This window comes from Pelobates fuscus, chromosome 8 (assembly GCF_036172605.1).
Source record: "Pelobates fuscus isolate aPelFus1 chromosome 8, aPelFus1.pri, whole genome shotgun sequence".
NCBI classification, from domain to species: domain Eukaryota; kingdom Metazoa; phylum Chordata; class Amphibia; order Anura; family Pelobatidae; genus Pelobates; species Pelobates fuscus.
In genome coordinates this window covers 26748489-26776214 of record NC_086324.1, presented here as the reverse complement: position 1 = coordinate 26776214, position 27726 = coordinate 26748489, and the positions used below count along the sequence as shown (strand labels likewise).

At 37.3% G+C, this 27726-nt stretch overlaps 1 protein-coding gene across 1 annotated transcript in view; it reads right to left on the bottom strand.

Annotated features, from left to right (window-relative positions):
• Window positions 1–4962: 4962 nt before the first annotated feature.
• The window catches only part of LYPD6 (LY6/PLAUR domain containing 6), a 53691-nt gene continuing 30927 nt past the window's right edge, over window positions 4963–27726 (bottom strand). The window contains exons 2-5 of the mRNA XM_063428592.1: window positions 25834–26008; window positions 21469–21567; window positions 9098–9228; window positions 4963–6611 (exon numbers count right to left, since the gene is read on the bottom strand). Coding sequence (XP_063284662.1) covers window positions 6447–6611; window positions 9098–9228; window positions 21469–21567; window positions 25834–25942 — 504 coding nt within the window. The 5' untranslated portion in view covers window positions 25943–26008 and the 3' untranslated portion in view covers window positions 4963–6446. The remainder of the gene's footprint in view (window positions 6612–9097; window positions 9229–21468; window positions 21568–25833; window positions 26009–27726) is intronic.

Genomic DNA, 27726 nt, shown 5'->3' with positions numbered 1-27726 from the left:
ATTTGTCTTTACTTTTGACAGTTGAAATAGAACCTCTTCCTCTGTAAACTCACGTGTAATAAATGACTCATTTATCCTTTTTCTTAACTGAGGTCCCTTTCCTTCATTTTCATCTGTAAATACCGAACAAAAATATTCATTGAGGCAGTCAGCTAGACCTTTATCCTCATCTACATACCTTCCTTCTTTTGTTTTTAATCTAACTAATCCTTGTTTTACTTTTCTTTTCTCATTTATGGATCTAAAAAAAGTTTTGTCCCCCTTTTTTACTGACTGTGCTATTTTCTCTTCTGTGTTTGATTTGGAAGCTCTTATAACTTGCTTAGCCTCTTTCTGCCTAATCTTATAGGTCATTCTGTCTTCCTCACTCTGGTTTTTTTTATAATTACTAAATGCTAACTTTTTGTTTTTTACTATTTTGGCCACATCTGCGGAGTACCACAGTGGTTTCTTGAATTTTTTGCTTTTACTGACAAGCCTAATGCAATTTTCTGTTGCCTTCAGTAGTGCAACTTTTAAATAATCCCATTTCTTTTGGACTCCATTTAAATTGCTCCAGTCTGATAATGACTCCTTTACACATATTCTAATTTTAGAAAAGTCTGTTTTTCTAAAGTCTAAAACTTTTGTTTTTGTGTGGTGTGACTCAGTCACTGTTCTTATATTAAACCACACTGACTTATGATCACTGGATCCTAAACTTTCACCTACAGTAATATCTGATACCAAATCTCCATTTGTTAACACTAAATCTAGTATGGCCTTTTTACGAGTTGGCTCCTCAACGACTTGTTTTAGAGACAATCCCAGTAGGGAGTTTAGAATATGTGTGCTCCTGGCACAAGTAGCTATTTTTGTTTTCCAATTCACATCAGGAAGATTAAAGTTACCCATGATGATAACTTCCCCCTTTATTGTCATTTTAGCTATTTCTTCAACTAGTAGATTATCTAACTCTTCAATTTGTCCTGGGGGCCTATAAATCACACCTACATCTATCTTTTGGCCTGCACATAGAAAAGCTTGCATCTAAACTTTATCCAAAACTAGGTGCCCTTTACAGAAAAAATCCTGCCTAAGCCCTTCAGTAAAGGAAAAGATTGTACAGCAAATGCTGATGCTAATCATTGATTATGGGGATGTAGTATATGCATCTGCATCGCAATCCCACATTAATAAACTCAACACATTGTATAACTCGTTCTGCCGATTTGTGCTACAATGTAATTACAGGACCCACCATTGTGACATGCTAAAAGAACTAAACTGGCTGTCGCTGGAATCCAGACGCACCCTTCATCTTTCCAGCCTTTAAGAGCTTTTCTGTGAAACTCCCACCCTACCTGAACGCAATGCTTTCCCCGGCTGTTCCCACTTCCTATAACCTCCGATCCAGTACCAACACTTTACTTAGTCTACCTCAATACAAAAAGAAAGCAGCCCGATCCTCCTTCTCCTACAGAGCACCACATTTGTGGAACGACCTCCCGCACAAATTAAAATCTTCCCTAAGCTTAAAGTCCTTTAAGAGATCCCTCTCTACATACCTCGAAACAGAATGCACCTGTCATGGTTGATTATATATTTCCTCCCTGTTCTATGTTAAATTTTGCATATATTGTATATTAATATTGTTTTTGTATTTTATTGTACACTAACTGTAACAATGCAATGATTTGTGGACCCAGGACATACTTGAAAACGAGAGAAATCTCAATGTATCTTTCCTGGTAAAATATTTTATAAATAAAGACGAACCGATACTTTGCACATGTCTAGTAAATACCCATCACGTGCTTGAATGATCTGTGCAGGATAACCAAAGATGTCAAAGGAATATTCAATCGAATGTTTGTATTTTATGTCTTTAAAAACATTTAAAATATGACACTCAGCACATGGTTTGGATGCTGCTATAATATTTTTCATTCATTAGTAAAACAAATTAGTTGAATGTAAATTTAATACAAGTGACTTGTAGTTCTTAGAAGGGTTATTAATAAAATGTAATAATGTTCAATTTGCCCATTTAGGACAGAAATTTCAAACCCTGATAATATTTGCATTGTAGTTACTATTGTATGTTTTATTAATTTTAAATTTGTTTATATATGTTTTATTTGTAGCAGACCACAGGAATCATACCATACTGGGGCAATCACAGTATTCTATTGGTGTATTCTCTGTTAGAATTAGTCTTGCACTTTTTAAATTAAGAACACTTTTTCTCCCCATTACGAAGTGTTAATGTACTAACATAGAAACCTACACCACACAGAAGTTCAAATATTTCCTTTTACTCAAACAATGAAAAAGATGTAACATGAAGCAGCCATTTTGTTTTTCTGAAAGACCTTATCTGAATTGTGTGTAGTGGGACAATATCAGCTAAGAGACTAATCAGTCTTTTTTGTGGTAATGAGGCTTGTGTTGAGTTATATAAACAGGAGAACAACTGGTATTCTACTTAGCTATCTTTTGACAGCGCTATTGTGAAACATTCTGTTTTATTTCTTACTTGAGATAAAAGCACTTAAGCTATCTTTATTGCGTTTTCCTATGCAAACAAAAATGGCCGCCCTTTACAACTGGTGATTTGGAGGGAATTTGCACTATAATAAAAAAAAGATAAGACACACTTATCAAAGTTGGATAAACAGTTAAAGTTCACCTTAGTGAATTGAAACCGGAATTGCAAAATTTAGCCCAAAATACCTGACTTATAGCTCCACCTCCACTAATCTCAAAACTTAGCTGTAGGTTTAGATTATCTATTTTATATTTGTTTTTTGACAATTAATCATCGCCAGATTATCTCCCAGCATTGTCCTCCAGTGTATACCAGACTGAGTTTATTTAAACTGTTAAATGCTAAGTGTCACCGATTGTACAAGAGGCTCATTTTAAAGACTCGACACATTTAGAGAAGTTTATTTTAATGTACATTTTAAAACAATAACTAATTTACAAACAGCATATGAAACAATAAAAAAGGCTAAGACTATTTACAGTATATACAACATTTGAAACAAATAAATATGATTTTTTTTTTACATTAGGTAAATTAAGCAACTGTATTACAGTTTATATATTTACAATACTGTGTTTTATCCGCCCAAAACGTAGATTCTCTGGTAAAGGTCTAGGTAGGAATCATTTAAAACACAACATACAAGCAATGATGCATGGATTGGTAAGGAAGCATTCTATACAGAAATTAGGATCCAATATGTAGCAGCTGTTAGTGTAGACCAAACAAGAAAACATCCTTTTTCTGAAACTGAAGCATTAGTACTTGCAATAAACCATTTCTCAGTAGTAGTTGTAACAAAGCCTGTTTTTTGGGGGCTTGTTTATTTTTATTTTTTTGTAGTAGAAAGAAAATTAATTAACCCATTCATTCTTTAGAGGGATGTTTTTTTTGTCGGATGGTGGATTAACCCCTTAAGGACACAACTTCTGGAATAAAAGGGAATAATGCCGGAATATTTCCGTCATGTGTCCTTAACCCCTTAAGGACCAAACTTCTGGAATAAAAGGGAATCATGACATGTCACACACGTCATGTGTCCTTAAGGGGTTAAAGGATTAAACACCCCTCCTGTACTCAGATTGTACCAGCGAGTTATCGAGTATGAGAAAATTATATATTTAATATTCCAGTGAGTAGCTTTAACTCTACAGGGCAGATATATATATATATTTGTTGTGTCAATGGATATACAGAGACATTAATCTAACTTATTGGAGTGTTACTAGACCCTGAGCGACATTTACTGTCATGACTTTTTCTGTGCAGTAGCACAGTTAACCCATTACTGTCTAATTACATTCCATGTCATAAAACCCCAGTTCTTGAAGAACTGACACCAACTTGGAGTGTCTTGTCTATTTAAAAATAACAGGGCTCTGTAATAATGGTAAATAAAATACCAAACTGAAATGTGGTGTGCTTTGACAAAATTATCTTAACTAACTAGATTATTGCTGGGTTTTAAGGGGTTAAAGGTTGTTGGACTCTATAAACAGCAATACCACATACACCACAACCACACTTGTTCTGGGTGGGTTATATCTATGGCACTCAAAGAGTTACATCAGGCATAAATATCATTATTGCCAGCTGAGCATCGTTCGGGGTTTATTCACTAAACTGAGAGTGGAGTGAATTGGAAACTGCAAAGGAGGCAAATTAGGCCAAAAAAAAAAAAAAAAAAAAATACAGCTCAGCTACTGTAGCTAAAAGAGTTTACCTACTTTAACCTAAATCTTGCATTTCATTTTTTTTTTTCAATTCTTTTCAATTCAGTGTTTAAATATCCCTCCCATGTCATTCTATAACTGTATATTCCCAGTTGGTTTAATTTTGATATCCTGTTTCTAACACCTGTTTTTTCTGATCACTACATTTGTAATATGAACTGTCTTCTCTTTATCTCAAATAAGCAGCTCAAACATACTCTGACAATTCCAAATGAAGCAAAAAAATACATTAAAAAAAAAAAACAAACACTTTCATAATCACACCAGATTGATTGCAAGGATGCAGAGGCGGACAGCAAATTAAACTATAAAACTATTTCTCTTTGTTATTGAGATAACTATTACACAGCAATTGATGTAAATAAAAACCAGGGTTAATTTTTTTCTTTCAATAATTCTCAAAATAATTTGTAAACAATGTATCGTTGTTTTGAGAAATAGGAATCGGTAAAAGTGACAATTAAATCATATGTCTAAAAAAATGTATTTATGGTCAAAAACAATCCGGTAATAATGAGATTGCAATCTTATAGTAAACAGAAGCTATAACCATAGAAAAGGAAGAAAGCAATTTTGGAATGTCTGTGAGGGGCATTGTCAAATTCATACAGTTTCTATGGCAGCATGCCTGTCTTGACCAAACAATGACATTTCAAGCAGCCATTGCAACAGTCAAATTAGTTTATACACTAACACAAGCGGATACTCTACATCTTTACGGGGAAAAAACGATTAGTGAACTGTAGTGAATGGGAAATCCAACTGCAAATTTTAGACAAAAACTGCTCATCTGGAAACATTCTCCAACTTAACAATGGATACAATATGATTATTTTACCCTGCAAAAAAAAGATAAGAAATTCTCCAATTCAGCTTCTTTTAAGCTAAAAAGGTAAATTATTTGGTCAATTTTTGACAGTTCTCAGTTTAGTGAATAAATCCCTGTGTGTTTTATAACTCAGGCGATCTCTCTCCTGATTGTGAACAGGTGAGTATAACTTGCTGATTTGAATACTATGTCAGCTTGCTTTGAACTAACATGCCAATAATATCCTCAGGCAAAGAATTACAGGCAGTTTTATAGCTTATAAATTATGCTAATGATGTTTTGCTGGTTTTAATTAACAAGTACCGTACATTAAACTTTTTTTAAACATGCTTCAAAAACATATGAGTAATCCTTAATTACCAAGAAATAAGTGCTTATAATAAATACATTTTATCTGTCTTAGAAACATGTTGTATCAATATGAGGCCTGAGAGGTGATCAGCACAAAAAAATTACTTTTGCCATGACATGATCGCAAAACGTCAACTGCCTAACCCCAGCCACCAAATATTTCATCGTTGTTTTTAGAATTCATATTTGTGCTGGTTTGTAGAGCCGAATGAATGCTCATTTTCTATGATACCATTTTGACCCCTTTGAAGGTCTTAAATCAATATTATTTCACTTATTCAGATTTTTTGTACCCCCACCCCTGCACCTTTTTAAGTCTACACATTAAGCCATGCTATCTTTTCAGCAGATAAATTGATCCAAGGCAAACACATTCTTTGTGTAGCTTTACAGTGCTGTTCTAAATCACATTCCGTTCCGTTTTGTGAATTGACGCAGATCACACAGACGAGTCAGAGAAAATGTATAGATTTTCGGTAAGGCTAAATATCCAGTTGGCCAGAGCACCGTTTTAAGACTGTGGCAAAAGTGATGTGTATGACAAATGTTCGTATCCCCCAGTATGGTTACCCAGCTTTTTCCTGTCACCACATATTTGTCTTGTCCTTAGTGGTAGGATAACTGTAAAATGGTGCTTACAGGGAGCTCCAGATATTAGTATGACTCTGTTTACAAATGTCTACATTTTCACAATAAGCTGGTAAAACACAAAAAGCAAAAATGGTCTGGCAAAATTATCCTATGTAAAGGAAAATAAAAAAATAAAAAATATCACTGTACAATCTAGATCGACGTGGCGACTTGACTCTGCTGATGTGCGAATTACCTTTCCCATGATTCTCAGCCAGCCTTTAAGCTACGAGAAGGAAGCCTGAAAAAGGCTCATGGGAGATGAGGTCTACATTAGGTGCCGAGCCTTGGTCTGTGTTACTCAGTTTATGAAGTAAATCTATCCCATTCGTCACAGGGTTTTGGACTGTGCCTCATGCTGCTTCTGTAGGTGTTACGTCAGTAAAAGCCATAATATATATACAGGCAATAAGAGGGTTAGGCTGTGTATCGAATGTCTTTCTGAATTATTTAGTGGAGAGGGTGAAAAAAAGGCATCTGTTTCATTTCTTGGTAAAGGCAAATTGCAGATATTTCCTTCGCAACAGGTAGTGCAAATCTAAGAGAAAGAAAAGTAAAAGTACCTGTTAATAGTTAGTAATAATATAACCTGGCTTTATATACCAGAGAGAGATAGGTGTACAAAATGTTTCTCCCACTTTAAAACCGGGTGGTATTAATATTACAAATGCAGCGGTAGGGACTTCCTATTAGCAATTTCAGAAGAGGAGGCCAGACCCAATGACAGTTATAACAAACCTATATTATATGGCAGTAGTGAATAACCCATACGATATGGCACTAATAACTGACCCACATAATATGGCAGCAATGAATAACCCATACGATATGGCACTAATAACTAACCCATATAATATGGCAATAATGAATAACCCATACGATAGGGCACTAATAACTGACCCATATAATATGGCAGCAATGAATAACCCATACGATATGGCACTAATAACTAACCCATATAATATGGCAATAATGAATAACCCATACGATAGGGCACTAATAACTAACCCATATAATATGGCAGCAATGAATAACCCATACGATATGGCACTAATAACTAACCCATATAATATGGCAGTAATGAATAACCCATACGATAGGGCACTAATAACTGACCCATATAATATGGCAGCAATGAATAACCCATACGATATGGCACTAATAACTAACCCATATAATATGGCAGTAATGAATAACCCATACGATAGGGCACTAATAACTGACCCATATAATATGGCAGCAATGAATAACCCATACGATATGGCACTAATAACTAACCCATATAATATGGCAGTAATGAATAACCCATACGATATGGCACTAATAACTTACCCATATAATATGGCAGCAATGAATAACTCATACGATATGGCACTAATAACTAACCCATATAATATGGCAATAATGAATAACCCATACTATATGGCACTAATAACTTACCCATATAATATGGCAGTAATGAATAACCCATATTAGATGGCAGTAATATGTACTCAATATTACATGGCAGTAGTGAATAACCCATACTATATGGCACTAATAACTGACCCATATAATATGGCAGCAATGAATAACCCATACGATATGGCACTAATAACTAACCCATATAATATGGCAATAATGAATAACCCATACTATATGGCACTAATAACTGACCCATATAATATGGCAATAATGAATAACCCATACGATATGGCACTAATAACTTACCCATATAATATGGCAGTAATGAATAACCCATATTAGATGGCAGTAATATGTACTCAATATTATATGGCAGTAATATCTACCCCATATTATATAGCAGTAATATCTACCCCATATTATAAGGCAGTAATAGCTAACTCACATTATATGGCAGTAACCCATGGAAGTAATGGTTAACCCATATTATATGGCACTTATAACTAACCTATATTATATGGCAGTAATAACTAACCCATAACATCAGGCAGTAATAGATAACCTATATTATATGGCAGTAATGGCTAACCCATATTATAAGGCAGTAATGGCTAATCCATATTAGAATGTAGTAATAACTAACCCATATTATAAGGCAGTAACGGCTAACCCATATTATATGGCAGTAATGGCTAACCCATATTATAAGGCAGTAACGGCTAACCCATATTATATGGCAGTAATGGCTAACCCATATTATAAGGCAGTAACGGCTAACCCATATTATATGGCAGTAATAGCTAACCCATATTATAAGGCAGTAACGGCTAACCCATATTATATGGCAGTAATGGCTAACCCATATTATAAGGCAGTAACGGCTAACCCATATTATATGGCAGTAATGGCTAACCCATATTATAAGGCAGTAACGGCTAACCCATATTATATGGCAGTAATGGCTAACCCATATTATAAGGCAGTAATGGCTAACCCATATTATATGGCAGTAATATCTAACCCATATTATATGGCAGTAACGGCTAACCCATATTATATGGCAGTAATGGCTAACCCATATTATAAGGCAGTAACGGCTAACCCATATTATATGGCAGTAATGGCTAACCCATATTATAAGGCAGTAACGGCTAACCCATATTATATGGCAGTAATGGCTAACCCATATTATAAGGCAGTAACGGCTAACCCATATTATATGGCAGTAATGGCTAACCCATATTATAAGGCAGTAACGGCTAACCCATATTATATGGCAGTAATGGCTAACCCATATTATAAGGCAGTAACGGCTAACCCATATTATATGGCAGTAATGGCTAACCCATATTATATGGCAGTAATGGCTAATGCGTATTATAATGAAGCAATAACTAACCCCTGCACCTTGAATATTTCAAAAGTACTGTATTCTCAGACAGTCGTCTTATCTGCCATTTTCTATAACTCATGTACAATTAATACCTGTCTATTAACTGCCTAATTTCAATATATGGTCATTTCAATATACATAGACATACTGGAGAAAAGCATAAAGTGTAAAACTATAGTAAACTGAAAATACTGAACATTGGGCACTACAATGCAATCCATATGTACCTTTTCACCCCTGTGCTTGGATTCCTGGCATCCCGCCTCTCGGCAGTGTTCTAGAGAGGCACAACGTTTTGTCACCAACACACTTTCTCCTGAAGAATCCATAATATGCTGAGTATAGCAGTATCTGCTCTCTATAAAAAATAGATAACAAACATGTGATACCTTAAAATGTATTCATACAATATCTTACTGCACACAGAGAGTGCTATTAGCATCAGTGCATTATTGCTCTTCCTATTAGACTTTTTTTGTGAACAATCAGTGCAAATTATACGTTGATCTATGGATTCCTGTCTTAACTGTCTTATCTCAAAAAAGTGCTTAGTGGGTCCCTCTGATATTCTGAGTCTTTATTTCAGCACTGTCAATAAATGTGACGTACAATAACACTCATTCTCAACATATAACGTAAACAAAACAATAAACTAACTTTGCCACATTTTTAAATCCGGATGGAAATACAGAGCATCTGATTTTTTTATGTTGTGTCAAGTACCGATATGTTATTTGCTTTTTTAATCTGTTTAGTTAAAAAAAAAAACTAATAAACCTGAGCACAAAAAAAAATACGTCATAATAATAATAATACGTGGCAAAAAGAAAGATTATAGGCTATCGTGATAAAACTTCAAATCTGAAGATGTTTTGAAGGGGTTAATATGAAAGATTGCATCAACTATTATTTTTATAACATCCAATAATTGGTGCTGCTCGAGATAATGTTGTTTTATTTGTTATAAATACCAGATATCAAAACAACAGATATCTCATGTATCAAAAAGCCATCCAGCCAGTTTCTGGCAGCGTAAGAGGACTGGAAACAAGTGCAGGACTGATTGTTTTCATTTAGTGTTTGAAGTAAGAATTAATGCAGAGAAATCCGACACAGGAAGGAGTCAACTGGACCAGAAAGAAGCAAAATATTTTTATACCCAGCAGCTGAAAAGTGACCAGGAAATCACTAAGCTGACCCTAAGGATTTCTCCGAGCTTTTGAAGATTCTCAGTAATTATTAACGAATAGCTCCCATGTGACAAAGCTGCATCAAACGACTGGTTTACATTCTAATAAAATTTACAAAAGGGTGTGTGTGTTTTTTAAAGGAATACAAAAACGATTCGAACAATCATAACATAAACTTCGTGTTGTGGTTGGCTCAGAAAATGTAATAACGGATATAAAATAGCAAATTAAACAATACTACTACATACTACAAAAAAACTAAAGAAGAGTTTACCCATTAATCACTAAATTGTAATGAATTAAAATCCAAATTGTGTGGCGCAAGTCAAAATTTCCAAATTGTGGCTATAGACGAGTTGATTAATTTTTCCAAATCCGCACAATCAGTTTTCAATTTACTCCCATTTAGTGAATACATTTACCAACATCTTACAGACGTTAAAGAAGCCAAAATAAATATGCCGTTTCTGTATCTGACAACTCTGTATCCCACACGTATTTAGTTATATTATATATTATATTATATCATATCATATAATAATTTATTTAATTATAAACTATTTCAACAGGAAGGATACATTGAGAATTCCTTTGTTTTCAAGTATCACATAAAAAGAAGATACAAATATGTTGCAACATATGTAATAGGGGCATTATTCAGCATTGTAGTGTAATTGATAATTATTTTCATGGTACACCTTACAAAGGCACGCAAAAAGTATCAGTTGTCTTACTAATTATTCAAATGAATGGTGGTCACGTTCAGTATGCCTGTACGTTTAACAATCGTTTGATGAAAAAATAAATCTATCATACCTAAGTGTTCGTTTTGACATTAAAAGTTGCCTTAAAGGTCAGTAGCTAATCATATGTCATCGTGTCTCTAACGTACAGCGTCTGCAGTACTGCATTGCCTGGAGCAGACACAAATCGTTCTAGAAAAATTGAATATGTTTAAAGATTAACTTATCTGATATTGCTAAATGAAAACCGATAATTATCTTGCAATGTTTATTGAAAATCATGATCAAAAAGAAATAAATAAATCTAACCAAAGACTAATTACGTTTTTCAAGCAGGTAAGTGAAACAACATAGATACATAAATTAATTAGTGAATGGCCGTGAAATTACCATATTACTCTCAGAATGAAGTAAAACGTTTTTAAATGCATGTTTTCTAGATCGCAAGCTGGTCACGCCACTGCTGTCCCCACCTCCATGGCTGAGATCCTCATAGGTAAGCATTGGGAGGCTATTGCACATCCACAGAAAAACGGTGCTCTGCCACAATCAGCATCTCTACATGGAGATGCATTGAATACATTTATCTCTATGCAGAATGTTCAGCATCTCCACACTGAGTATAGACACTGCACGTAGGTGCTGTACGGACACAGGAAGAGCATGTAGTGGCCATCTGAGTAACTGCCACTAGAGGTGTTCCTAGGCAGCAATGTAAAGACTGTGGGAAAGCATTGGGTTGGCTGAGATCATCAATTCTGATGATGTCAGCCAAAGAGGTGAATCAGGAGCGGGGGCAGCATGGCACATGGAAATAAAGTAGATTTTAACCCTTGCTAAGGGGAATGAATGAGCGGCAACCACATAAATGGTGGTTTTAACACTATAGGATCAGGAATTGCATATTTGTGTTCCTGACTCTATAGTGTTCCTTTAATATAAGTTTAACCCCTTAAGGACCAAACTTCTGGAATAAAAGGGAATCATGACGTGTCACACATGTCATGAGTCCTTAAGGGGTTAAAGTGAATTTTAAACTTAAGGCCAAAATAGTGGAACTGAAAAAACATCAGATTTACAAGTGACTAAACTAAACTTAATTTACCGGCTACCAAATGTATTTATTATGTTCATTTAAAACATCTTCTTAGCAAACTTTGCTTCCTAGTGAAATGATAAGTACCATAAATACGCACTGTTTTCATATTTCAAAAAGCACCGTAAAGTCACTTGGTAAATAGAACGTGCTGAAACATATTTGTCTCTTCAAAAATCCCAGACTGAAACAAAAAAACGAGCAAAGACTGACAAGCAACAGGCAAATAATGAATCACAACAGCTGTCAGAGCGCAGGCGAAGGGGAGGGGTAACATCATAACTGCAAAAATCGGAAAGCAATTAAGCACGGGGGGAAACTAGTGACCTGAAGATAACATACTCTTAGATAACCTACCCAGAACACCTTTCTGTTCAAGAGGTAAATTCTAACATTCATCTCATGTCGGAACTGTATGTGTTCGTTGCCCATTTGAGTGATTGAATTTGCGACTGTCAGCAACTGATTTATGCTGTTTTTATACAGTAACTTTATTAAGAAAGACAAAAATTGCCCGAAAGGAACAGCCGTGTCCAATATGTTGATAGAAATCACTCATAATTTACACTGATTCCCAGAAAATTTACGATGTCTTTCTCCATTTTTGATGACGTTGCGGACATGGAGAGAGTTCATTGCAGGGACATATATTGTATATTTTATGTGCAGCAAATTATACAAAATGACCTTTTGCCGTAACATTACAAATGCTTACTATTGGGTCAAGCTGGTAATCTGGGGCAAAACTCACTACTCATTCTTTAAAAAACAAAACACTAAAGCGTTGGGAATACATACATTCGTTGCTTACTCTAGAGTGTTATTTTACTTACAGTTGCTCCCCCCCTTGCTGTGATGGCTAAATGTAAGATTTACTAACTTTACTTAATGGCCTCAGCAAATCCAATGTTCAACCATAGGCCATCTTGCACTCTATGACACCATCTAATTGATTAAGTGATAGAGGTTAACACAGTAAAGGAGTTTAACCCCTTAAGGACCAAACTTTTGGAATAAAAGGGAATCAAGACATGTCACACATGTCATGTGTCCTTAAGGGGTTAAGCATGCTTAAGGTGTGTATAAGGCTATCCTAACTATAAGATAAGGCCAGGGACTAATTAAAAGTATTTAGAAAATTGGGCAAACTAGATGGGCCGAATGGGCCTTATCTGCCGTCACATTCTATGTTTCTATGTTTCTATTAACAGAGTTTAACTCGGTTCTGGAGAAGGAAGCGCCTCTAGTGAATGTCAAGGCACTAGAGGTGTATTTAACCCTTCCATGTAAACATTGTTGTATCTACAAAACAGCAATATTTTATATGGAAATGTTAAAATGACAGGAGCACTGCACCCAGACCACGTCCATCTGCCTCAATCTGAAATGAAGTGGTCTAGGTGACTTTAGTGGGCCTTTAATGCCACACATAGATGATACATACAAACATATATTTAAATAATAATAATAATAATAATGACCATACATCCTTGATGATCTATCTTTTTTCCCGGCTGCGACCTCCCAGCCAATCTCTGGCCTCCTACAGAAATGTGAGGTAAAGCTGGTCATGATGCGTTATGTATGACATATAATTGTAATCTGTTTATAATTAGAAGGTTTTAGTATAGATATTAAGTCATGTAAGCTATTTCCCGTGGGCTTTATTATGAATAAAAGCCGTCCAGGTGCCTGAAGTCTTCCTGTAACCCTACAGATAGAAATGGCAAGAACACACGTAAATCTAAGTCTTGCGATAAGATCTCCACTATTGGAATGAGTGGAACTATTTAAATCTCTATGCTTACCCAAAGGCCATCTTTTTATCTATAGGATTAAGCACAGAATCTCCATCACAAAATCTACTACTGTATCAGAGTTTGACAGGCCTCAAGGCTTTTAATTTTATGGTTCAGCCATATATTACCATTATGATTTGCAGCCCTCACAGACGTTTGCCCTAGAGAAAGAATAGAGGGTAAAATAGGAGCTCGCCTCTAACACACATCTAAATAGAAATTCCTCTCCATCTTAAAGTCTTTTCACTTTTACTAAAACTACTGTAATATTGTAGCACAGCTATTTTACCTAAAGGTATCTGCTTACAGAATTAATGATCTCCTTTAACCTCATTATTTAGAGATTATCGGTTATAGTTAATTATTAGATTTTGCATTATTAGGTTTTGAACTGATATGGGAAGGATGTACAAGGGCACTCGGAGGGTTAATCCCTAAAATGTGATTTGTGAAGAATTAACCAAGGAATTTAGTTTTATTCGACGTATCACATTTTGGGCAAATAGCAAAATTGGAAACATAACTGAATGTTGGTTTGTTTTTTTGTGTGTGTGTTTTTTTTTTTTAAATTGACTACTTTTGCCTAAATTAAAAAGTATCTCATCTCCCAACAAAAAAACTCCTAACAATTTCAGTTTAGTGAATATATTAAAACCGAATCAATAGTAGCAAGTGGAGCTACTAGCACAAGGAAACAAGATATCCACAGGCATGATATAGCCCAACCTGCCCAATCTGCCTCAAGCATCCTACAGCTGGAATAAACCTCCGCGTCATATCCAGTCAACTGCCTCCACCAAACACACATCGACACCTTCATTGACACCAGGTGATCTCCCATACACTACTGGCTTCCTCCTCAATGAATGGGATCCCTTTACTTCTCTTTATTCTGTTATCTATTTATTCCTAAACCCAACTGACACTACTAATCACAGGATTCTAATGCTTCTTGCCTTCATTGATGACAGTTTAATCATTGATCTATTTAAAGCTCCCTGATGTAGGCTGTGATAAAGAAAATGTAAAATGAATACATAAATCTGACAAATGGGTTTGAAGACCAGTACAGTTATGAATATTGATAACATAATTGCCTGAAATAATCCAACGCACTAGAAAGGGCATTGATTTTCGGAGCGATTTAACTTTTACCAGCTCCATAAATTACATCTCACTGGAATGTTGTAAAATGCTATAATTAAATGTGATATACAGTATTTATTGCAAGAAAGGGCTTTAATAAAGAAAACGAGCTGGAACCAGAACTGAGGAAGAGCTTTTGTAATTTAAATCACAGCTATTGGCAGAGCCAGGCCGAGTTCTATCGCAATCAAGGTGACCGACAATGTGACAGCGTACGGAAACATTCGATTATATGGCGACAGATAATGTTAGAGCAATCCTTTGCTGGCAATCCCAACTGTTTGTGAGATAAAAATAAAAATAAAAAAATACTCCAAGCACCGTGACCACTTCAGCACACTGTGTCAGGAATGTCCTGATGCCGTCTCACAATAAGCAGTCAAACTGTTTTAGTGCCAGGTGCGCCCCTGCTTTCCATTTTCGCCAGCTTGAGAATCCAGTTAGCGCTAGAGAGCTAAGCAGTGCCATGTGGGATCGTTCTCATTGGCATAAAGTATCAGCTTTGTTCTGTCAGTCTATGAGCACAGTCCTGGATCTGCCGTGCTTTATCCTATACAGACATCCAGCTTCTCCTGCAGGACTGGATGTGCTGGGGGTTCCCGGGGGATAGGGACAGATTTAGATGAAAAGAAGCCCTAGGCTATTCCACTTATGAGGCCCTTTCACCTCCCATTTTTAAGTTTGTAAGAACATTACATGAGAGACAATAAAATACATCATTACTGTGATATATATCAATATGTTAAATGAAACATGTTGTGATTGCTACTAACCTTTATAAAAATGTGGCACGAATAATAAATAAATAAAAAGTCGAGATGAGGAGAGGGGGGGTGATTGTGAGAGGGAGGGGGGTGACGAGTAGAGGGGGGGTGACTAAAAAAATTACCTTAAATCCCTGATGGTCCAGTGGGGGCTGCCTGGTGGTCCGGTGGGGTCCCTGGTGGTCCGGTGGCCCTCATTTCCGGTCTGGAGCTCCGCAGAGCTGCAGACCATGGATCTCGCGAGACCCAATCAGAGCGTTGCCGTGGTAACCCACGGCAACGCTCTGATTGGGCAGTGCATGTGAGATCCATGGTCTGCAGCTCTGCACATTGCGGAGCTGCAGACCGCCGGTCTCGGCGATCACGGCAGGAGGGGCATTGCAGTCTGCCCCGGGCACCCCCCTAGAAAGTGGCACCCGGGGCGGACCACCCCTCCACCCCCCCCTAGTACGCCACTGGTAATATCATATGCGTAGAATTTCTCCTTATTTTCGGTTCAGTGTTTTAGTGTTCACTGTTTTTAGAATAGTATAATTTTAATTTTGCTAACAATTTGAATGTAGGCACCTCTTGATCTAACTAGGCTGAAGCCTAGTTAGCCTATAGGAAAATCCGGCCCTCCCGGGGGAGCACAGGTAGGTTGTTAAACCATGCTAAAACAATTTGACTACTTACCGAGAGATAAGATCATAGCACTCTCTGCACCATAACCACTTGAAGATCATTTTTAAATAATCAGAGACCTAATCAGAGAATTTCCACCAAGTATTTATAAAATGCATCTATCAGGCCACATTATATATACTATAATTATTTATATACAAGCAGCACACAAACTCAAAGCCGCCATTCTCCTCCTGGTCCAGCATCTTCAGCCACGTCAACCGCTGCTGTCCTCCTTGCCCCCTCTCAACCATCCGCCACTCCGTCTCTCGCCTTGAGCAGTTCCTGCTCATCTGCCCACAGTCAGGTGTCTGTCAAGGACATGTTTGAGCGTAAGAAGCCAATGTCACAAAGTCACCCCCTTGCCCGGCATCTGACAGCTGGCTTGTCTGAACTCTTAGCCCGCCAGCTTTTACCATCCAAGCTGGTGGAGTCTGAGGCGTTCCAAAAATTTGTAGCTATGTAAATATGTTGGTGCTATATAAATTATACTAATAATAATAACATTAATAATAATAAAAAATTCACAGTACTGCGTACATATCAACAGTTCTGCCGCTGCTGTTTATTATTAGTTTGTACATCTTTATATCAAGTACTGTACATAAATACACCGATATTTAAACAATTACTGGTCATACACATATTATAAAGGCTCGTAGCAGGATATATAAAAAAGATGAGGGAGATACAGCACTAACTCTAAAGGCAGTAATTCTGTAGTATGGATACCCTAACAATTCAAAATGAGAGGACAGGAAAAATAAAAACAGGGGGACAGGCTGAGCCAAATATGAATGTTGACTAAACAAATGTATGAACACAATATATCAATGTAAAATAGCTTAAATAAGAATATGATATAAAAGTTCATATTCCTTTTCGTAGAAGGGCTTGGGCAGCGCTAAAGAATCACTCATACGTTACAGTTAAGACACCTTTGAAAGCTCTCTATTTAAAGGCTTTTAGAGAACCTCACTGACTTTAAAGCCATTTCTTTCATAAACAGGCAATTAAACAATTACCTTTGTTCTGTAGATCAAGGGGTAAAATGCCAGGGTGTGCTAATATTTCTAAATGTCCCCCCCCACACCCCAATCCACCTTCAAACCTGAACTCATACAGTAAGGTCTGTAAGGTCTGCATAACTGAGTGACACTCAGCTGTCATTCCAGAGGCCAAATGTCAACAATCTGAGAGACACCATGTTACAAACAACACACCCTACAGAGCCTACACACCTAACCTAGTAATATAGGACGTGGCACGAGACGAGACACCATAATACACACAATATATTACACACCCTACAGAGCCTACACACCTAACCTAGTAATATAGGACATGGCAGAGACACCATAATACACACAATATATTATACTATTATACACCCTACAGTGTCTACACACCTAACCTAGTAATATAGGACGTGGCAGAGACACCATAATACACACAATATATTACACACCCTACAGTGTCTACACACCTAACCTAGTAATATAGGACGTGGCAGAGACACCATAATACACACAATATATTACACACCCTACAGAGCCTACACACCTAACCTAGTAATATAGGACATGGCAGAGACACCATAATACACACAATATATTACACACCCTACAGTGTCTACACACCTAACCTAGTAATATAGGACGTGGCAGAGACACCATAATACACACAATATATTACACACCCTACAGTGTCTACACACCTAACCTAGTAATATAGGATGTGGCAGAGACACCCTAATACACACAATATATTACACACCCTACAGAGCCTACACACCTAACCTAGTAATATAGGACGTGGCAGAGACACCATAATACACACAATATATTACACACCCTACAGAGCCTACACACCTAACCTAGTAATATAGGACGTGGCAGAGACACCATAATACACACAATATATTACACACCCTACAGTGTCTACACCCTTAACTTCCTAAAATAGCACATGGCAGAGACACTTAGACCAATCAAAGCACTCCTTATTTTCTTAACGTTCTTAGCAAAACACAATTATTGTACTGTATAAAACAGGTGAATCTGTGCTTTACAGTATTTCGAGCAAACAATAGTTTTTGAAGATACACAAGTTAATCATTAATTTTCAGGAATTTAAAATGAATCTTAAATTGTAATGCCAAAAAAGTTGAAATGAGAACATTTCACATGGACATTTTTTCCATGCACTAAAAAGTGAGTGTGGTGATATGAGGATTTAGACAAAAATAGAGTTAAAATAAGAATATATATAACTGTGATGAACTAAGTATTTGTTTCCAACGTGGCTATGTGGTCTAAGTCAAGTCTCAGGTCACCATAACTACTGCATAGATAATAGACCCCCATATCTTATTTTTCCACAAATATACACCTGTAAGAATTAACGCGGTTAGCTAGTGTAAAACGCACGTTATATATTCTGGGTTCGTATAAAAATATCTCGTATAATATCTCGTATAAAAATATCTCTATTTTAGATAAAGTATACAGGAGATCGAGTATGAACGCAGTGACGACTTATAGGACAACGCTATGTTTACAACTTTACAAATGTTTTCTTTATCTACACAGTGAACAAATGGTTTTCCTGCTCAACAGTGCATAAGTACTGAGTGGAAAAACCGCACCAATCATTTCTTTAAATAACACTCCTCTTTTGTTAAAGACAAAATTATAGCTACAATAATCTAGTTGAAACTGCAGGTTTATTTTCAAGGTATTAACTGAAGCCGGACACATATACGGTACTTTAAAGGCAGTTCAAAGACCTGCTGAAATGATGCATGACAAAATGAACCAGGAAATAATTAGACTTTATAACTCAAAGGGTGGGGGTGGTAATATGACAGAACAGCTGCTGAGAAGCTGTATCAATCAACCTGTTACTGAGTAACTTCACTATTTTGCCAGAATATGGCGAGGTATAGATTTCATGTAGGGTAAGTCCCCTTCCATGCTTACTCGACCACGCTTTGGATTTATTAAATAGCATTCATGTGATACAATATGGATGATGTGATGTAAAACAGAGGAAATAGTAATTGGCTTATATCTGCACTGTAAAGTCTAAATACTATTGCAGAAACTCAAGGAACATATGTTTTGGCTCTACACACTGTTTTGGGCCACTTACCATTCTTGGATCCAGTTTTGGAATAATAAGTAAAAAGTCACCCATCGCGTGTTAAATTTAGAACAGTCATGGAGAGATGTGATAATCACCAAGGAGACCGGTGGAACATCCCAATGGCTCCCATAGTGATTACTCCAATTTATGAACCCTAACTAATCCTATTAAACACCTAGGGATCTGTCCAGAATAGACACATTATTAAGATCAACTATATGCTGAACTCAGATTTAGAGAACAACCTCCGTGTCAGCAATAGTCTAGAAGATGATTGATTCCCAACCTTTTTTCACTTGTGTACCCCTTGGCAGCCTATTTCCATAAATGTTTTCAATTAATATAGTAGCTGTTATTTTAAATGTTTAGGTGTTTCTCTGTCCCATTTCCCTTCTCTCTACTTCTCCTCTGCCATAGGCTCCCCTGCACCTCCTCTGCCCCAGGTTCACCCTGCTTCTCCAGACACAGAAAAAAAAACCTGACATACATGCTGTTGCACAGACACACAGATACAAACACTGCCACAAATACTGTTGCACAGACGCACAGATGATAACAATGAAACACACACACACAGATACAGACATACAGATACACATACTGACACACACATAGATACACAGATATAAACACTGAAACACATACAGATACAGAAACACAGATACACACGCTGACACACACACGAAGATACACAGATACACACACTGACACATATGCAGATACACAGACACATATACTGCCATACATGTAGATACACAGACACACAGAAACAAACACTGACACACATGCAGTTGCACAGATAAACTGATATATACACTGACACAAATGCAGTTGCACAGACAAACTCATACATACACTGACACAAATGCAGATACTCAGGTACACACACTAACACATATAAATATACACACTGGCACACATACAGATAGATGTACAGACAGACAGATACAAACACTGTTATACATGCAGATACACAGATGCAACCACTGCCATACATACAGATATACACTGACACATATAGATGCAAACACTGTCACACATGCAGATTCACAGACACACAGATACAAACAATGACACACATAAGATACAAACTGCCACACATACAGATACACACACTTGCAAATACATACACTGATACACATACAGATACAGACATACAGGTACATGTACTGACACACATACAGATGCACAGACATACAGATAAACACACTGACACACACACACACACAGATACACACACTGACACACATACAGATACACGTATTGACACACATACAGATAAACACACTGAAGCACACACACACACAGATACACACACACACACACAGATACACAGTCATACAAATAAACATGCTGACATGGATACAAACACTACATCCATACAGACACAGATATACAAAGACACACATACAGGTACAATTTTAGGGGTGGAATATATAGGGATTTTTGTAGATAAATCATTTGAAAAGTTTATCTAACAGTGATTAATCATTTGGGAAGCTTCTTAAATTGAAGCCTATGTTGGGTTTTTACCTCTATTTTTATTTTTGAATAGTGTTGTCGTGGGAAAACAGCAATCTTCAACTGGCACAAGATTCTGGCCGACGTGTTTTTAATAGTCAGTTGAAACATCGGACCATGGAGAACACATCCCATAATATTTGACAAATAGAACTCTGGAACTTGTCGGTGTACATCTAACGTACAACTAAAAAATACAATCTAATCTACAGTATATTCCCTGGAATCACTGGTAACAGAATATTTTTTTTTCTTTTTCACATTTAATTGGTTATTAAATAAACAATCCAAGCTTTGGGATTTTCCCACGGTTAAAACTAGTGTCATGTCTGAGAGATTCTGATAGATTAAAATCGACAGCCGTCCTGCCGGGATCAGTGAGACAGAAAGAAATCTACAGACCCTGTTGTTTTAAACAGGTACACAGCACGTTGCTCAACAAATCCGGCTTCATCACTGGGTGAAACATTCTTAGTGTCATGATCATTATAGGATTAAAGAACACGGTTTAATGCATAGTAACACTTACCTCTGGGGCAGTACAGATCAGGAGCCCATCGATTACATTCAAAATTATCTCTGGCGTTCTCACAGGTGAAACATTTAAATCCCCCAGGGTATGGGGTTGCTAAAAAAAAAATAAACAGAACTGTTAGGCAATAATAACCAAACAATGGATATTTGTTTTTATTTTAGTTCTTTATTTTTTCTGTGCACAAGATAACACAGGGGTTTACGATGCAAAGACAGCATAAACAAGCAATAGTATCAGTGTAGAACATATACATGGCATGAGAAAGTGGCACAGTTTTCTTAGGTATAATAATACACAGGATAGTCGTACTTGTCTATATAGAAGTCACAGGAGTAGAAGTAGATGCAGACATGAAACAAGTATAACGATAAAGACTTCGCTTAACAGGCGTTAGCATGGCAAACAGCTCTGTGTTATACAAGAGGAGTGTTAGCTATAGCCATATAATACTGCTAAACTGCATAACTGAAGGGAATTTCAATAGGCATATGCCACTGGGTTTGTGTAGACAAAAGTATGGCTGCTGAGAACTTGCATAGTTATTATATTAGACATGATGCTTATAGCCTAACAGACTGACCACACATGAGAAAGCATGCGATAGTTCAGGAGTGAAATTCAGAGCAACATGACTATGTGTCAAACACAACATTGCAGTCTGGGATATAGATATTGGACATGCGGATAACCTATGGACTCATTAAGAGGACATGCAAATAAGACTGCTATAGTAGCTAGTGCACTGAGTAGCTGAGATTGGTAATCATGGGGTCAGTGAAGAGACAATATTGTCCTCAGGAGTATGCAAGCTGACATTATGGTTATGAGCACATGAGGAAATATGTGACGATCGCAGATTAAAGTAAGTGTATAACATGAGCTAGCCGATAATAAGAATAGGCAAGCTGGGTGACTGTTGAGCTTCAAGAGTTTCACTTAGCCCACGCCAGTAGCTGGTATGACATAGTCCCACAAGATGGCGTTGGTCTGCCTGTACAGTGGCATGGGATTCATAGGGTGGTGTAGAGGCCTCTGAGTCTATCTCCGCAAGCAGGCCTCCCCTCCTGCAGCAGAGGCTCGTGTCTGTTGACCGCAGATCACAATGAGAAGTCCACACGGGCAACAGGTCACTGAGAGTCGTAGGTAACGGTGGGAGTGAGCATGCTCGCCCACGCGGTTTTGGAGCTTGGTGCAGCAAGCGTGGGAGCCAAAGAGCCGGCGCATTGACAGCCGCTGCGGTGGCCTCTTACGCCATCTTTGCAGCACCCATCTGGGAACATGTGGTAGAGTCCTCCTCAAGCCGTCTGGACCTTCGGGATAGACCTCAGGGGCCGTGATTAGGTATGTGGGGGTGGAGGCAAGTCCCCCTGCGCTAGATGATGTACGAGCTTGTTCCTCCAATGCTGCCCAGAAGCGCTGAAAGATGTGCTCAAGCCTCATCAGGCAATCTTCAATGGCGCCAGGCTGCTGTAGGGTCAGGTTGCATGTGGGAGGCATGGTTGCGTCGGCCATCTTGGTTATAGTTCCTTGGTTGTGAGCCACACTACAGGCAAGCAAATTAACCCAATGGGGACCGGGATATCCCCCACCGGTCCAGAGAGGAGGAAGAGAACAGGGCTGTAAAGGGAGCTCTGTATCGGGGCTGTGGTTTATGGAGTAGAAGAGCGGCCGCCTCTGCAGCTAATTGAAGTAGTTGTTTGCAGCTCTGAATTTGTCCTCTGTGGCTGTCATTGCGTGGGCGTAACCTGACCCAGCGGCAAGGGACATTGGCACAGGATTCAGGTAAGTAGCTGAAGGGCTTTTAATGGGGGGGCGGGAGGGAGGAGGGCACTCCAGGATTCTCTAGTGCCAGGGTAACGGTTTTGTTTTCCTGGCACTGGAAAATCCCTTTAAGCAAATACATGTTTCAGTATGCTAGATAAAACTACTTTGTTATTATTATTATTATTATTATTATCTTGCTGCATTTTCTATGAAATGCATGTATAATGCTCGCTTTACCATTTGTACAAGTTCTGCCGTTTAACAATTTTCACTATGGATCTTGACATTACAAATATAGCAGATGATAACCTAAAATGGTGAAATCCAGGATAGCAATTCAATTATGAAAAAAGGGGAGTCCAGCTCCTACCCCATCTGACGGACACACACCTAGGCAGCACGTACTCGTCATTTCACATCATCAGACAGTAGGCAGAATTTGGCAGGTATGGTGTGATTTGTCAGGAGTGCAAACTGGATTTCAAATTTTAGACCAAAACAGTTCAATAGAAAACACGCAGGGCTATTTACGAATCTCTAAATTACTGTGAGTTAAAAACTTAATGGTAAAAGTCAGGGTAAGATTTAAAATTATGACCAAACAAATGTATCCAAACTAACTCTGACTAACTGACAATTCTATTCATACTGTTTTAGTCTAATATTTCAAATATACTTAATGAATAACACTAACTGCATTTAAACTCACTTTATTTATTTCTTTAGATTCATGAGAACTAAGAGCAGAAATACACCTTCCTAAAAAGCATGCATTTATTTTGATGCTTATAGCAGAGACACAAACGGTTAACAAAGTCTCGAGTCACGTGACTGTCCTCCAGATAGATTCATGACATATTCCCGTCTGAAGCAGGTAGGACTCCGGGGAAAACGTCTTTTTGTGACTATAGACTGGTGTATCCTGTTAACTGATACTGCATCTGATACCGCATAAAGGGGGGATTGTGGACCCTCTTGAGAGATGTATGGAATTCTCCCCTCATGATTACATCAAAGCAATCGTGCAGGCAGCAGAGGTTGGGAACAGTTGTTGCCACAGCTGTGAGTGAATCTTAATTTGGCTTCGGATCACACAAGTGTGAAGACTAAGTTCTTGACGTTCTATTCAGTAGCTGCTATAAATGTATTAAACGGTCTGGGAGACACAAAACAGTAAGAGCTACAGAGCCCATGTATTGATGTCATTGTGTGGTTATTGATGAAATTACGGTCTGGGAGAGACATAGAAACGGTTTGCACTATACACCTTTAAAACAGATATTGTCACATGTCTGAAATATGCATGCGCCAAATGGAAGAAATGTTATTTCTCTGGGTCTGACCGCATCTTCCATTCTTCTCGCTCATATTTCTTATATATCCTTTTTTGTAAGAGGTCACAATGTTTGGACTGCATCACAGAGCTCTACAGCAATAAAACTCACAAGGATGTGCAGTGCGTATGAACGCATCACAGAGCTCCACAGCAATAAAACTCACAGGGATGTGCAGTGTGTATGAACGTATCACAGAGCTCCCCAGCAATATAACTCACAGGGATGTGCAGTGTGCATGAACGTATCACAGAGCTCTACAGCAATAAAACTCACAGGGATGTGCAGTGCGTATGAACGCTTCACAGAGCTCCACAGCAATAAAACTCACAGGGATGTGCAGTGCGTATGAACGCATCACAGAGCTCCACAGCAATAAAACTCACAGAGATGTGCAGTGTGTATGAACGTATCACAGAGCTCCACAGCAATAAAACTCACAGGGATGTGCAGTGCGTATGAACGCATCACAGAGCTCCCCAGCAATAAAACGCACAGGGATGTGCAGTTTGTACTAGTCTATCACAGAGCTCCACAGCAATAAAACTCACAGCAATGTGCAGTGTGTATGAACGTATCACAGAGATCCCCAGCAATAATACAGACGCTCATACACATATCACATCATCAAGACATATAAATATTATTGCATTATTTTATTATGCACATCAATTTGTGCACAATTAACCAAAACAACAATAAAATTGCAAAGAAAATCGCCTTCTAATAATCACGATGCAGGAGAAATGCGGAGAAATAAAAGCAATTACAAATCAAAACGTTTTCTTCAAAAACAAAATGCAGCGATTACACAACACAAAATAACAAGCAGTCACATTGCTTGAGTTGATGTTGCCATTTTGCTATTCGCTATAATTAGTAAATCTCGGTGTAGTGGTTATCATAGTCTCTGTGTGCCATCCCACATTTTTTTTGTCAAATAATTTAAGAGAAGTTTGCCAAAAACTAGGATTCTCCTCGGATCTGAAAACCACTATTCCTCATCATGATCCTCTGTGATATCGTTTAATTTACAGTTCTGCGTCATCAGTGTCAATTTCAACCTGGATGGCAGTGATTGGCTGAAAGAGCTGGGGGTGGATTACTGACCTGTGATGATAATAATCTATAGAGTGGCCCTTTAAGCATACGTCCTGTGTGACTATTAAAACCAACTTGTAATTTCACATGTTGCAAATAATTGGTAAATAACTTTAAGTAGCTGTTTCTAGTCAATATATTAACCTGAGAACAAGCTTACTTGAAGGATAAAGGTAGATAATATCTTGTGCGGTGAAGTCTCTGGCTTGAACTGTATCGCGCCAGCCAGCAATCAGAAGGATCCAGGCCACGACCGGCCACGTTTCCATTGCAGATTGTGGACCAAATCATGCATTCGTGTGTCAATCCATCTTATAAGCAGAATAATGAGCGACCTGAGAATAAAATTAAAAATAGTCCGTCATGTGTTTATTACAAATCATTTCATTTTAGCACAATATAACGAAAAACAAAATGGGTTTATTCACTAATCTTAAAATGTAAAGATTTCACATCCAAATTGCATGATTTAGGGGAAAAAAATAAATAAATACTGGTCTGGAAAAATTCTCCAACTGAGCTATACTACTTGGCTGTCATAGCTTTATTTTTTTTAATTCAGATGTCAATGTTGGGAATTCAAATGTAAGTCACAACAGCCAGATTTGAATGTATCTCCAAATTAGTTCACTGCTCTGCAATACATTTGTAGAATACTTTGTATCCCCGTAGAATTCCTGACACTTCACACTTTGATGAATAATTTTGCTAATCTGATTTCTAGTAGCCTGCTTTATCAAGTTGCTGGTTTGCACATGCCCAAAGCTGTAACTCAAATTAACTTTGATGTTGATCCAGAAAAATTTTATAGTTCTTGCACAATAATGCCCCTGGAAGAGATACCAATGTAATTTTTTTGTCTATCCATGATAGTGTTTTCCAGTGTGTATCAAATATGTGCATCACTACAATTCATCTTTTAGATATGATTGCTGGATTCACATATATAATATTAACTTTATAACTCAATTCACCATAACTACTATAAGACATACTATTATTTGTTTAATTCACAAAAGCAAATTAGAATAGTCAAATATCATAAAATTAAAATAGAACTGTTTTATTTTATTTTTTTAACCAATACTTGAGATTTTAACTTGTTTGCCAAATATGTCATGCTTTATAGTTGTTCTTATTAACCAACAAAATTGTACTCAAAGAATGAAAGCTTAATCAGGCTGACCAGAAAAGAGGGGTAAAGTACAGCTATCACATTAACTAACTGAGCTCTCTTATCTGCAAAGTGGCTGTGCTTATATGTATAATAGCATCCAGTTCAAATCATGCACAGAGAGGTACGAAAAGGTAATTGCACAAGCAATGGAAGCCCTATACCTCTATTATATGGTCAAACAAGAGCGTTTAGAAAAAAAAAAAAAAATTATTATCCAGCCCAATCTGGGGCATATGGACGCCATGTTTAGGGAGGCCAGACGAGCACAATCAATAGACTTCAAAAAAAATAAAAATTAAAGTGGCAGGTATATATGGACTCTCTCTCCGTAGATCAAAGAGTTAAAGTGGTTTTTATGGTAGTTAGTGCTAACTGGCAATATTAAACAACCATCCAGTGACATCAAACACAGTACAATCATACAACATAAACACACAGCCTTCAACAGGAAGCAAAGTCTTTAGTGTTAGATAATAATAACATGAACAAACAAGAATAGTTTTCATTCTCTGTAAATTCAATATATTTATGTATTTTCCTAGGTTTAAATGTGATAACATACTGTAATTGTTATTGTGACTGTATTTAACGTGTCATGTGTTATTGAGCTAAGTCGACCACCTCCCTTGTATTTCTGACCCTTTTTACAGAATAACAAACTTCATCCTTTGTCATCAAAAACGTTACTAGTGTTCACTCTGTTTGCCTTGAGTGGTGTTTTAATTGGCAAAGATTTCACAGAAATGTTTTTCCTGTATAACCCCACCCAGAAAGACCTGTAGAAGCATAATAAATAGAAAATAATCGAAAAAACACCATGTCCCTTTTTAAATCATTTAGTCAGTTATTAAACAACTTATCTCATCCCTTCCGTCC